General features: G+C 39.1%; 1 protein-coding gene across 3 annotated transcripts; it reads right to left on the bottom strand.

Moving 5' to 3' along the window:
- Positions 1–6767: 6767 nt before the first annotated feature.
- Positions 6768–12464, bottom strand: LOC307031700 (uncharacterized protein). 3 transcript variants are annotated; one of them, XR_013806047.1, is made up of 6 exons: positions 12267–12464; positions 11180–11225; positions 10907–10982; positions 9904–10014; positions 9367–9643; positions 6768–8522 (listed from the first exon to the last, which is right to left on the bottom strand). XR_013806047.1 is itself a non-coding variant. In XM_079669009.1 (4 exons), exons 1-4 carry the CDS (start codon positions 11008–11010, stop codon positions 8313–8315), a joined length of 702 nt encoding a protein of 233 aa, XP_079525135.1. In that variant the 5' UTR covers positions 11011–11016; the 3' UTR covers positions 6768–8312. The 3 variants fall into 3 exon arrangements, 1 of the variants encoding a protein (XP_079525135.1); XR_013806048.1 differs by having other exon boundaries at positions 10907–10979; XM_079669009.1 differs by lacking the exons at positions 11180–11225; positions 12267–12464 and having other exon boundaries at positions 10907–11016.
- Positions 12465–14348: the final 1884 nt, after the last annotated feature.

Genomic DNA, 14348 nt, shown 5'->3' with positions numbered 1-14348 from the left:
GTGGTGGATGAACATTCCCCCAGTGATATCCCATCAGGCCAAGGTGAGAGGGCCTCTGTGTGTGTGTATGTACAAGGGTAATGTTCATGTCCTGCACTTCATAGATCCTAGCCAAGCATCAGAGGTAATGGCCCACCAGGGAGACCTGACAGGTGAGCCACACTAAGACACACACACACCGAGACACACACATCCCTTTTCCACAGAACTCTTTGTGGTTTGTCACTGATGTACTGCATTGACAGACGGTAGCAAACCCATGTATCATGATGTAGCACACAGTTCCTTTCGCTCTCCCTTAACACAGAAAAAACATACATTCCCTCCCTACACACACATCTTTGTCGTGATGTATGCTGTGTTCGAGGTCACCGTGGCTGTGGAGCCCCAGGGGGAGCTGCAGGTCTTTGGAGAATTCCTCTGTTGTGTTTATGTAAGATCCCCCAAAACCCCATTATAGCAGGCTGGGCATGATTAGTGCAGTTCTACCCACAAGTGACCAGTCAAGAGGCTCTTTCATGTGGTCCCCCGGGGGTCCTGGGTCCCTGCAGACACCTGCCTCTGGGTCTCTTTTCCTTTCTTTTCCAGCTTCGAACAGCTTAGTCTTTGCACATGGGACAGAAGAAGGGAAAGTAAGATTTACACGTGCAAATTGGGCTTCATGCCGCAACATGTTTTCTAATTTCTCTTATATTGTCTCTAATTTGTCCAATAGAGGAATAGGAGAATTTGCTTCTTTTTTTTTATTAACACTGGTAATGCCAAAGGGCAGCTGTTGAGCCGTTTGCAAATACTCAGATTGACAAAAACGGGGGAAATAAAAGCAAAAAAAAACAGCTGTACGAAAAATTTCAGCAGTGGTGATATTGAGGTAAGCTACTGTTAATTAATTAAACTTAAACATATTAAACATGTTTATTTAGAGAGTCAGTTGCAGAAAAATCTAAAATAGGATCCTGAAATAATACAATGGAATGTGTTACTCAAATTTAAATGGTATGTGTTGGACTAACAATGTCTGGAAGAGTGCCCTTGCTTTTCTGGAAGGAACATGTTATGTTCCTGTCCAGAGAAGCACATTACATTGCATTTAGCTGACGCTTTTATCCAAAGCGACTTACAATAAGTGCATTCCACCAAGAAGATACAAACTTGAAGAAAACAGAATCATATAAGTACACCAGGTTTCATAGAGCCAAAACATTTCAAGTGCTACTCAACTGGCTTAAGATAAGCCAATTCTATCGCTCGAAGTGGAGTCTAAAGAGATGAGTTTTCAGTCTGCGCCGGAAGATATGTAGGCTTTCTGCTGTCCTGATGTCAATGGGGAGCTCATTCCACCATTTTGGAGCCAGGATAGCAAACCAACGTGTTTTTGCTGATGGGAACTTGGGTCCCACTCGCAGTGCCGGTGCAGCGAGCCGTTTGGCTGATGCAGAGCGGAGTGCATGTGTTGGGGTGTACAAAGCACAAATAAGAAAACACAGGTGAATTCAATAAGTACTAACAAAATTTAAAAAAATTGAGTATATGAAAAGAGAAAAAGAGGACGTTTGTTTGTTTATCGCTTCCTGCATGAGGCCCATTGTAACATAAAAATGCAAACATAAAACATGTACGTGCACCGTGTAACTTCGAGCCGTCATCACACACATACACATGCCTGTGGATTTAATATGCCATTAAAAACACGCGGCAACAACTACATTCTGCAATATTACAATCAAATAATTTTTTGCTCCGAGGTGTTTACAATAATATGTCATTGCAATCTCATAAAGCCATAAACCTTTCTGTCAAAGGCACCCAGAGCATGCAGAAAGCCCATTTTGTTCTCCCCGCCCAATTTACTTTCCTGACCTATGAAGCACACAAATCCATTCCACCTTCATGAAGATTGAAATATAATATCAAAGAGAAACAAATGATTTGGTTGTTTATTGCTAATTTAAACAATGGTGGGATTGTAAACACTCACCTGTGCACATTAAACACTTTATTAGTTTTCATCAGTGAGAGGTACGGTGGCCGACAGGGGCCCAACTTGACAACACCCCAAAAAAACACGCCCAGGATTTATTAAAAGCAATATGAATAAACGCAAATCCTGCAAGAAGCTCAAAACACAACAGAAACCAGGGGACACTAAAAAGTGATGCACACCGCTGGGAGTGCTTCTTGACGTTGGGTTAGTCTGTTTCATAATTGTAAGTGTTTTGTAATTAAATGAAATAGGTTAGCGAAGGAAGGAATCATGTGATCACATTGTTCAAATAAGCCAATAAATTGTACATTTTAGGAGCGTTGCCCATGACAGTTATTGTTGGATGACTTTATAATCCTCCAACGTCAACAAGCGCTCTGGTCCCAGCTGTGTCCATCACTTTTTAGTTTCCCTGTTTCCATTCTGTTTTGAGCTCCAAGCGCTTTTAGGAAACACTGCGCATGGTTTGTCAAGTTGGTGAATGGTTTTCTAAATGCTGCACATGTGTTGTCAAGATGGTGAAGATGTTTCTTAATTTCACATGGTTTTGGCACATTTGTGTTTTTATATTTGCAAGTTTTGAAAGTGCAGCATATTTCTCCTAGTGTGAGTGTTCTGGGCCATTGTAGCGCATTTGCCCCTGTTGGCCACCATAGGAGGCCTGCAAAGAAGTCATTCCAAAAAGCTGAGAACAAAGTCTACTTAGAGGATGCCAGGAGCTTTTAATCCACAATTAAAAGGGGAAAAGAGACTGGGCTTTAGCCGGATGCTAGTTTGCCAGGAGAAACACAGGAAGTGCATGACACAATTGCCCTTACAATGAAGTGTTTCATGTTCCTGCAGCAGTGATTATGCTTTAAACGCCTCACAGTCATGACACTGTACGTTCAGAATCTCCCCTCTTTGCCCTTATCGTGTCCTTTGCATTCTCACCCTTACACCTTTAAACCTCTTACAAAGGACACCCTGTCTGAATTCCTCACACTGATTTACCCCATTTCACGTTCAAATTCCTCACCGTTAATCTCTCTTGACTTCCTTGTAGCTTCACATTTATTCTCTTTCACTCATTGCTCTTTCTACCTTCCTCCCCGCGACGAGGCATCCGCCCTCCGGGTCGGTAACCGGCGCTCTCCCAACCTTCCTTTCCCTCCCTCTCTTTACCCTACCTCCTGGCATCCTGTTCCCACATACTCACTTATCACTGTAAGGTTGGGTTTATCTCCGAGCCTTATGTCATTAATTCATTTGAACAGCGTCTGTTGTCGGGTACAGCAGCCTCTGAGAATGTGTTTTATGAGTCAGACGCGGGACGGAATGATAGCTCGGGCATAATGTAGTTCAATGGAGCGTTAATGGCACTTAGCAGTAAACATGGCTGTCCGTTGTCAGTCACCCCGAGGTGTGACCCTAGCTGTAATGCAATAATAAATAAGCAATCAGAATGAACTCTGGAATGAATAGCCAACAACAGAATGATGCATTACTGCCCTCGAGATTGTCACAAATCTTGTCGTCTGTCTGTTTGACAGTGTTGATATCATTGCCCAATCCCAATGTAACAGGCTCACGGATTTGGAGGCGAGTTCTGGAAAAGTCTGTGAGAATGTGAGTGGGCACATTTGGATAGGCTTAGGGCCATTCTACAGTGAAATAGTCAATTGCTATTGTCTCCCAGACAAATTCAACATTTTCCATAAGTACTGTACATAATTTTGAGGGAAATACCCCTAATTCATCAATTTGGTAAACACAAGGGTTAGGGGAAGCCCAGCATGACATGGGAAATTACATAGAAACATTATCATTAGGGATTGAAATTGGTGAAGTTAGAGGAAGGCATACATTATGTTACACAGTTTTTAAAACCATCTACCATTTGTTTGAAGGTGCTATTTGACAAAATTGATTATTTGACAGATACATCTCATTTTGTATGGCAATAGCCCAAAATGAGTAATTCAAATCAATAAAAAACCTAAAATGTAATCCCACAATCTACAACATATCACGAGTTGATAGGCCCAAGGTAACAGGAGAGGTCACTTCAAATTGCTGTCTTATTTGTATTTACCATTTCAAGCACTTAAAGTCTCTAACACAAAAGTGTTGTGCTGTTGTATTAGCTGTAAAGTGTCTCTACTGTAGGCTATTTTTATTATATGTACAGCACTTTGGCTCGACCAAAAATCGTTTATAAATGTGCTATACTGTATAACAAAAAATGGATTTGATTTGATTTGAAAAGCATTTACCAGGTGACATCAGGGGTTCAGGGCTTGAGGCCTATATGTGCTGATTTGATTGATCATTAATACTAATTGCTAAGCAGGCTAGCATTATTTCCAGGTCAGTAAGCATAAAAAATACTGAGGTGTCCCAGAAAGTTGGTCTAAAGCAGTGGTCGCCAACCAGTCGATCGCGATCGACCGGTCGATCGCGAGTGTGCTGCGGGTAGATCGTTGACCGTAAAAAAAAAATTAACAAAAGAAAGCAAAATAAAATTAAAATAATAATGTTCGAAAAATACGTTTTTAGATGTAAACCTATCATCCACCACCCCGTTAGCAGGTGCCACTTGATTGACGTATATTTGAGACACCTCAATAATATAATACATTAACCGTGCTTTACGTGAACCTCATCATGACACAAGAGACGAGGGCAGGACTGTAATTTCCCGTGTTCAGTGAACGCAACAGAGGCAACACACCAGACCAATCAGAGAGTTGCATGGAAATACACGTGTGCTTGTGTCATTCAAACTCGGCTCTGTGTGTTTGTGGCGATAGCGCATTTAGTGTGATAGAGAGGGGGCGTATGGAATCAAATTAGGGTCAATAATATTCACAAATTATTTCACAGTCTGCAGTTGTATATCACCTGTTGTGCGCATGTGAAAATATTTTGTGCATGTGTAAAAAAGTTTTGTGCACACAGATATAATTTGCTCGTGTAAAAACATTTTGCAGCTGTAGAAATATTTTGTGCGTGTGTGAAAAGTTTTTGCAGATATAATTTGCACGTGTAAAAAAGTTTTGCAGGTGTAGAAATATTTTGTGCAAGGATATTTACAACAGTGAGGTTTCACAAAGTCTGAGATACGGACACACAAATTTCCTATCGAACCTGAAGTTACAAGCTGCTATTTACGAGTTCGAATTTTGACCCTGTTTTTACGCCTGAGTATGCTAGCCAATCAGCACGTTGCCCACTGACTAGCCAATCGGGACGTAGCCCACTGACCATCCAATCATAGGACACAAGGTTCTAACGCGTTCGTTTTGCTGACCTGCGCCACTTGGAGCGTGCTTGCGGGAGTCAACATGGAGGAGCCCGAGGCGAACTCTTGTGGGACACAGGTGGGTTAATTACATGCTACCACGGAACATGCCACTACAGTTTTAATTAACTAACGTTACATCGTAATTAACTAAATATATCAAGACAGCTGTGCGTGCATCCCGGAGTTACTTAAATTGTATATTTAACGCTAGCTAGTTGATGTGGTCTTTGCTAATACTACTTTGTGCCACCCTCCTTTTTTGGGCTCAGTACTATCCCAACAAAGTATTTCCATTTACCTATATATAAAACAACATGGTAAAGCAGTAAAATAAAGCTCATCTTTAAAAACGCAAATGTCATTTATTTGATGTATTTCCACAACCTCTTGTTGTCTTTGAATGCAGCCTCTCCATCCCAACTCGAACAGCTGACAAAATTCTGGGTAGGGTGGGAAATCCCTACAGACACCTTGAAGGTCCGAGTTGTGAAGGGGGCGTACCTGAAGTCTTCCACATGTTTTAGCACATTGCATGTACCTGGGCACTTCCAAAACTATGAGGACTTTTCCAAGCATGTGGAGAGCTGCATTGCAACCTATGTTACAGGCTTTGGTCTAGTTTAGATACTGCTCATCAGTATGATTCTGTTGCAAAAAAAACATTGTTTCAGTGTTATGGAGCTTCTGCTTTTGTTCATTGGTGTAAAAAGGGATTTTGTCTTTGGTATTCTTTCACCTGAAAAGAGATCTCCATTTTAAGAATATCGACTCACAGAAACGAAACCTTTTGAGATTATTACTACTTCATCTGTTCCAGTGGTCAGCTCAAAATTGAACTTGAACATGACATTTTGTGACAGATACTATAACCTTTGCCTGGTACTCTTTTTGTACTGCATTTTGTTGGAAGGGCTGTTTGGATTGTGCCATATGTAGTTCTGGCACCTGGTTCAGGTAGTTGTAACCAATGGCATCATTCATTCTGTTAATAGTCAATATTTAGAAAATGGTCTATTAAAGTACTTGTTATTGCTGATGTATTTACTTGAATCCTACAGCTCTTGTATCCAAAGATTCTAAGAAATAAACCATTGACCAGTGACTTTGGATGTTTGCTTCCTTTCAATTTACCCACATTTTACATTTTTCACAACAATCAAAATTTGAATTATTATATTATATACCTTAAAATGTTCTGCGGCTAAAAAAGTAATTTCCATTCATAAACCACAGAACTGATCATTTGCTGTGTAAACATTTCCCCGGGGACTATTTTGAATGCAGGTTGAAGTCTCTGAAAATGATTTTTTCAAGTCGTAGCGGAATGAACAGAAGTCAATGTCAGGATGAAAGGTAGGGACATTATTGTGAGTTCTAAAATAGAACATTATACTACTACTGTAGTATCTTTCATGTAACAAGGAACTGCATTAGCTAGTGGAAAGCCATGTTATTCTAAGAGTAACATTTCAGGTTACTACAAATAAAGTAGGCCTCTAAAATTGAAATACATTTATTTTCCCTTTTCAAAATGAGAATATAACAGTCATGCCCTATATATATATATATATATATATATATATATATATATATATATATATATATATATATATATATATATATATCATCATCCTCTACCCAACCACCCCCACAAAAGTACCACGTATCTCCAGATGTGTTGGTATTGAATGTTTGTGATCAACTGAAGGATGAAGTGTTACTTAAATTCTTCTTCAGCTAAATAAACTCTTTAAAAAGCCTCTTGGATCAGCTTGAAAAGTAGTCGTCACAAAGCTGAAAACAGGCTGTTTTTCTGACTTTGTAGAGATACGTGGTTTTCACAGGACAGAGACAAAGATACAAACACATGATGATCTTATAGAATATGATGCATTGATGGAGATTAAACTAGCCAACAGGATATAAAGGATTTATATGCAACTAATTACTGAATACTTCTTCCTAGGCCTGTCGCGATAATCGATAAATTGACTTATCGTACGATAAATAATAATGGACTCGATAACTTTTCTGAGCTCGATAAATGGCCGTTTACAATTCATAAAAATGTGACCAGCATTTTAGCCTGGAGCGCTGTGGCTGCCAGGCGCGCTGTGAGGGGCGGGGCTGACACACAGCCAGGTCAGGACACTCCGCGTGCACGTGCAGCAGTGTAGCAGCCAAATTAATAATATAGCGTCAAGCGGGAGACAACGTGTGACTTACTCGCGGGGAATTTAAAGTGAAATGGAATTGGTTACAAAACCTAACGACACATCTCGATTCTCCGGTGTGGCAGTATTTTGGATTCAAACCAAATCAACGAGGCGTATCTACGGACTTGAATCAGCCGGGCGGTGAGTCGCATTGGTTTAAAAAAGGTAGCGACAAAAGCAGGCAATACCACGCATTTTAAACCACCTAAAACACAACCACCCCATTCCGTTTTTCCAGCTGGGAGCAAACACGGCAGCTGGAGATGGAGAGCCCCCACCCGACAATGCAAACATGTTGGTGTTCCTTGCTCGAAAACTTAGAAAAACAGATTTGGATATGGCCTGTTGAGGCATCTGGGTCTTTGACAGTGGACTGTACACTTGACTGTTGTTTTAACGAGTTTTTTTTTGCTTGTGAGATAATGTGTGCTCATATTTATTTATTTATTTATATATATATATATATATATATGAGAGAGAGAGAGCTCTGTTTTCCAGCCTGACTCTATTTAATTTATTGTTTTGGTTGTGTGTGATTTCATTTATTTATTATAATTTAATTAATTAGTTTTATTTATTAATTTATATATTTTAATATTATTTCACATTTCATTTGCAATGTTGAATGTTCAATAAAAAGTTATGTTTGAAAGGATGTACTTGAATTATTATTATATATTATCATTATGTCTAAAATGGTCTTAAAACGGTGCCGACAATATTATCGGTTATCGCAATAATTTCCAGAAAAATTTATCGTCCAACACAATAAATTATCGTGACAGGCCTACTTCTTCCACTGCTGAAAGTTAGTATGCATTTTGCCTTATGCTTCCTGACTTGATTCAAGGACACCCTCTATGTAGTGAACTACAGCACTATAGATGTCTGCCCCAAAACACAATGAAGGAGCAGTAGGATTAAAAAGTTGATTCAGTCCTTCCAGTTCTTCGATGCCCAGGGGAGATGCCAGTTCAGGAACTTGTACTCCAATTTGATCCATGTCTGCAATTTCCACATCTGGAAAATGGATCCCCTGAAATAAAAAAGTAATCGGGTTTGTAAAAATAATTACACGGGATGACACCCTAAAACAGTGGTCAGGAACCTTTTCTAGAAATCATTTGGCTCCCAACAAATACAAATTCTAAATTACTAATACAGTCCATTATTTATTCTTAAATTATTTCCACCCCACTGATTAAATTGTTGTTTTGTCAATCTTGACATGAACACTAAACTAGATTTCAATCACTTGACATGCATTACTGAACTGTAATTTATTAAGCCATTTATTTAGTTTAAATGTTATCCTTGTACAGACTAAATAGACTAGTGCACTGCATATTCATAGCAGTTTTCAGGTGTTAATTTACCAGTGAAAGAAGTCAGCATCTTTTTTTCCTGCAATATTCTTTTTGAGGCCTACAAATTCAAAGAAAAATAAAATGAAAACAACTACAACAGTAGTTGTTTTCATTAGTTTTACATTTTTCGGATTATGGCCTATGTCTTTGTATATCAACAAAACTATTCTATGCAACTGAAACTCAATGTTACATTGTGTTGCATAGCCCATTGTTGGCTTTGACACAAATTGTAATTCTGCTGTAGCCTGATTATGCATATGGTTATTGCTGTGTACTATTGGAAGATGCCTGGTAAAGTGAAACACAGTGGTCCTGGTAGGCTAAATTCCAGTTCCCGTGTGTTGCATTTTCATTATAATATTAAGAACAGTGTAAGGATTTTGTCAAATAAACATCTAACCAAATACTAACATTGTTATGACTTCTAAAAGAAAGCAAGGTGTGCTAACATTGGCTTCCTCCACAATGGTGAATAAAACACAGAACTACAAAACAGTTTTTCCCCTTTACCTCGAAGTTGTCAGGAGGGCTGACAGGGCTCTGACTCTTCCCGATTTCCCACAGCTGGTTAGGAGTGAGGTTACGTTCTGTTCGGAGTGAATGGTTATTCCAGCCATCTGTGAATGTGTCAAGATCTTCCTGAATTTGGGGCAGAAAGACATACTGAGCACAGAAAAGGTGTGTGCAATTTGCTGGGTCGAGCAGGCCATCCTCCTCTAGGCTTTGGAGCAGATCGTAATAAATACTTGACACGACATTCCACACGTCACGCCACAGGCGCTCTATCCTGAAAGACAGTTGACAAAAATAAATGAATAAATGCAGTCCGTAAACAATTATCACACCTTTACGTTGCAAAAAAATGCAAATAGTAACTCAATGGATTTTTCCCCATCCCTAATAACACTAATATGTACATTAATCTCAGCAACAACTTTTAGCACCATAATTAATGGCAGCACGTCACTATTAAGCGATACACTAGCAAAAGATATTTTGACCAAAGAAAGCTTTATGACAGAAGCTCCAACCATAAACTGATATTACCTTTGATTATGAACACTTTTCCCTGAGATGATGCTTCCCCTGCCGCACCCACGAACGTCAAACATATGTCTGGCAATGTCCACATTTTCCACACCTTGGTCTCCTCTGACCCTTGACATGTACAACCATACAGATACCATGTTAAGTAATTTGACAATGTGAAATTTGAATCTCTGTACTCTTAGAGCTGGCTGTATCTCCAGTTTTCTAAGTACAGCTATAGCCATTTAACAAGCTTCACTATTGGCTCCTGGCTAATCCCCCAGGGAACCAGCAGTTTTAAAGATTTTGTTACCACAGAAACAAGAGGTTTTAGTATGAGACTGAAACATTCTTTATGGGCACATCACTGGAAAGACCTACACATAATATTGGGAATATGTCATGAGGTCATGTAAAGTAATATAAACAAGGAATGAATAATCCAATCTCATTCTAAGGCCATACCCATAAGTGTCATCACTGGTAAAGTGTTGTTTCAGAAATGACATATAGGGGGTGCTAGGGCTTCCTGGGCCTTTGCTTAATAGGCACTATATCCCCAACTATCAATTTACAACTTTTCTTGTAAAACTTAGTGAAAAATCTGTTGATCATGTAGGCCTATAGACCTTTTTGAAAAGCAGCCATTTTGACATAAAATAGTAGGGTAAACACAGGTGTTACCAGTGATACTAATTAATGTTCTGTTCCATTCAGATCAAACAGTCAGGGTGCTGCTATTGTGCATGTTGGCTCACTGGAAAGGCTCTACTGCACTAAATAGAATGGAACCTTAATCAACTTAATTAATTTAACCTGTATTTACCTGCTAGTTCATGTCAATACGGCTGCCGTGACAAAAGTCTACCTTATTTTTATAAAATGGCCTAGACTGATACAAATCAGTGTTCTTTTAACTGCATCAAGTGCACCTGACATTTTTCTTCATATTCAGTATTTCCAATAATCCAATGTTTACATGTAAAAAAAAACACACACAAAACAAGAAATAGCCTGTTACCTGGATGGAAATCCGTGTTTGTCCACAGCCTCAAGGAAGAACTGCAGAGCTGTTGAAGCCTTGTTGTTATTGGCTACTTGTAGGTACATGATATATGAGAGCATTTATAGAAAGGAAAAAGTAAGCACCACAGAAACAGAGTACTCAAATAACCTATTAATGAATTAAATACTGACCCCATACTGTATGTGCGTGATAATTAACTTTAAAAAATGGCATTTAATATCAATTCACTTTTGGTCAATTGTAAAATAAACTCCAGGAAGCACTAACCTTTCTTGAAAATCCATCAATTCCACCAAATATTACCATACCATATCTGCAAAATAAAAAGGTATTGATTGCTTGATGTATCCACACCACATCTTGTCCCACCAAGTCCTTTGATGATTGAAATAATCTTCGTGTCCATCGCCAGACCCCTTTTTGTGGTGTTGTGCTGAATAACATGATGTGGTCGGCGCCTACATAAGATGACCCGCACAATGTATAGTGAAATGTTTATCTTTGGCTACAATACTGCTTGTGTTTACATTATATAAAACATAGCTGAGGAAGAGCATTTATTGTTATAAATATGTTATTTGTGTCCTAAATATTGCTGATTGGTCTTTTAAATGAATGAAGTAAGGCTAATTTTGGCCTGAACTCGAGCAGTGAGGCATGTGTTTCAGGTTAAAGCTTTTGAAGTTCTGCCCTTTTCATGCAAAAAAGTATAATGCATGGACTGTAGAGTATATGAAAAAAATATAGAATTATATTTAAACAAATAAAATAATTAATACATAAATCAATCATATACTAGTGTAGAGTATATGATTGATTGATTTTTAAGAAAACATGAATCGCTCATCGTCTATTGCAGCGGGTTGTAAGGAGCATTTGTGTTGAGTAGGCCATACAGTTATTTATTATTGATTATGAAGATCGTATGGTTAGCCCACTTTACCGTTCCTTTTCTGTTCACTTGCTTTATTTTCCAGCTGACGTGAACACAAGTCGGATTGGAAACTGAACCTTTTCGACCTTTGGCTAACTAACGTTACGTTACCTTCCTCTCCATATTAAATGCCCGGGGCATTATGTCAGGAAGCACCCGACAAAAGTGTTGCATTAATTTCTTTAACATTAACGTTACTCATTCAAACGGCACAACAACAACAAACGTTAATTTAGCCAACAGACTGTAGCTAGCTAAGACAATAGCAAAGACCACATCAACTAGCTAGCGTTAAATATAAAATATAAGTAACTCAGGGATGCACGCACAGCTGTCTTGATATATTTAGTTAATTACGATGTAACGTTAGTTAATTAAAACTGTAGTGGCATGTTCCGTGGTAGCATGTAATTAACCCACCTGTGTCCCACAAGAGTTCGCCTCGGGCTCCTCCATGTTGACTCCCGCAAGCACGCTCCAAGTGGCGCAGGTCAGCAAAACGAACGCGTTAGAACCTTGTGTCCTATGATTGGATGGTCAGTGGGCTACGTCCCGATTGGCTAGTCAGTGGGCAACGTGCTGATTGGCTAGCATACTCAGGCGTAAAAACAGGGTCAAAATTCGAACTCGTAAATAGCAGCTTGTAACTTCAGGTTCGATAGGAAATTTGTGTGTCCGTATCTCAGACTTTGTGAAACCTCACTGTTGTAAATATCCTTGCACAAAATATTTCTACACCTGCAAAACTTTTTTACACGTGCAAATTATATCTGCAAAAACTTTTCACACACGCACAAAATATTTCTACAGCTGCAAAATGTTTTTACACGAGCAAATTATATCTGTGTGCACAAAACTTTTTTACACATGCACAAAATATTTTCACATGCGCACAACAGGTGATATACAACTGCAGACTGTGAAATAATTTGTGAATATTATTGACCCTAATTTGATTCCATACGCCCCCTCTCTATCACACTAAATGCGCTATCGCCACAAACACACAGAGCCGAGTTTGAATGACACAAGCACACGTGTATTTCCATGCAACTCTCTGATTGGTCTGGTGTGTTGCCTCTGTTGCGTTCACTGAACACGGGAAATTACAGTCCTGCCCTCGTCTCTTGTGTCATGATGAGGTTCACGTAAAGCACGGTTAATGTATTATATTATTGAGGTGTCTCAAATATACGTCAATCAAGTGGCACCTGCTAACGGGGTGGTGGATGATAGGTTTACATCTAAAAATGTATTTTTCGAACATTATTATTTTAATTTTATTTTGCTTTCTTTTGTTAATTTTTTTTTTACGGTCAACGATCTACCCGCAGCACACTCGCGATCGACCGGTCGATCGCGATCGACTGGTTGGCGACCACTGCTTTAGACCAACTTTCTGGGACACCTCAGTATTTTTTATGCTTACTGACCTGGAAATAATGCTAGCCTGCTTAGCAATTAGTATTAATGATCAATCAAATCAGCACATATAGGCCTCAAGCCCTGAACCCCTGATGTCACCTGGTAAATGCTTTTCAAATCAAATCAAATCCATTTTTTGTTATACAGTATAGCACATTTATAAACGATTTTTGGTCGAGCCAAAGTGCTGTACATATAATAAAAATAGCCTACAGTAGAGACACTTTACAGCTAATACAACAGCACAACACTTTTGTGTTAGAGACTTTAAGTGCTTGAAATGGTAAATACAAATAAGACAGCAATTTGAAGTGACCTATCCTGTTACCTTGGGCCTATCAACTCGTGATATGTTGTAGATTGTGGGATTACATTTTAGGTTTTTTATTGATTTGAATTACTCATTTTGGGCTATTGCCATACAAAATGAGATGTATCTGTCAAATAATCAATTTTGTCAAATAGCACCTTCAAACAAATGGTAGATGGTTTTAAAAACTGTGTAACATAATGTATGCCTTCCTCTAACTTCACCAATTTCAATCCCTAATGATAATGTTTCTATGTAATTTCCCATGTCATGCTGGGCTTCCCCTAACCCTTGTGTTTACCAAATTGATGAATTAGGGGTATTTCCCTCAAAATTATGTACAGTACTTATGGAAAATGTTGAATTTGTCTGGGAGACAATAGCAATTGACTATTTCACTGTAGAATGGCCCTAAGCCTATCCAAATGTGCCCACTCACATTCTCACAGACTTTTCCAGAACTCGCCTCCAAATCCGTGAGCCTGTTACATTGGGATTGGGCAATGATATCAACACTGTCAAACAGACAGACGACAAGATTTGTGACAATCTCGGGCTCCTCCATGTTGACTCCCGCAAGCACGCTCCAAGTGGCGCAGGTCAGCAAAACGAACGCGTTAGAACCTTGTGTCCTATGATTGGATGGTCAGTGGGCTACGTCCCGATTGGCTAGTCAGTGGGCAACGTGCTGATTGGCTAGCATACTCAGGCGTAAAAACAGGGTCAAAATTCGTACTCGTAAATAGCAGCTTGTAGCTTGTAACTTC

The sequence above is a fragment of the Notothenia rossii genome (assembly GCF_949606895.1).
Source record: "Notothenia rossii genome assembly, chromosome: 3".
Lineage (NCBI taxonomy): Eukaryota > Metazoa > Chordata > Actinopteri > Perciformes > Nototheniidae > Notothenia > Notothenia rossii.
This window is presented reverse-complemented; position numbering and strand designations above follow the sequence as displayed.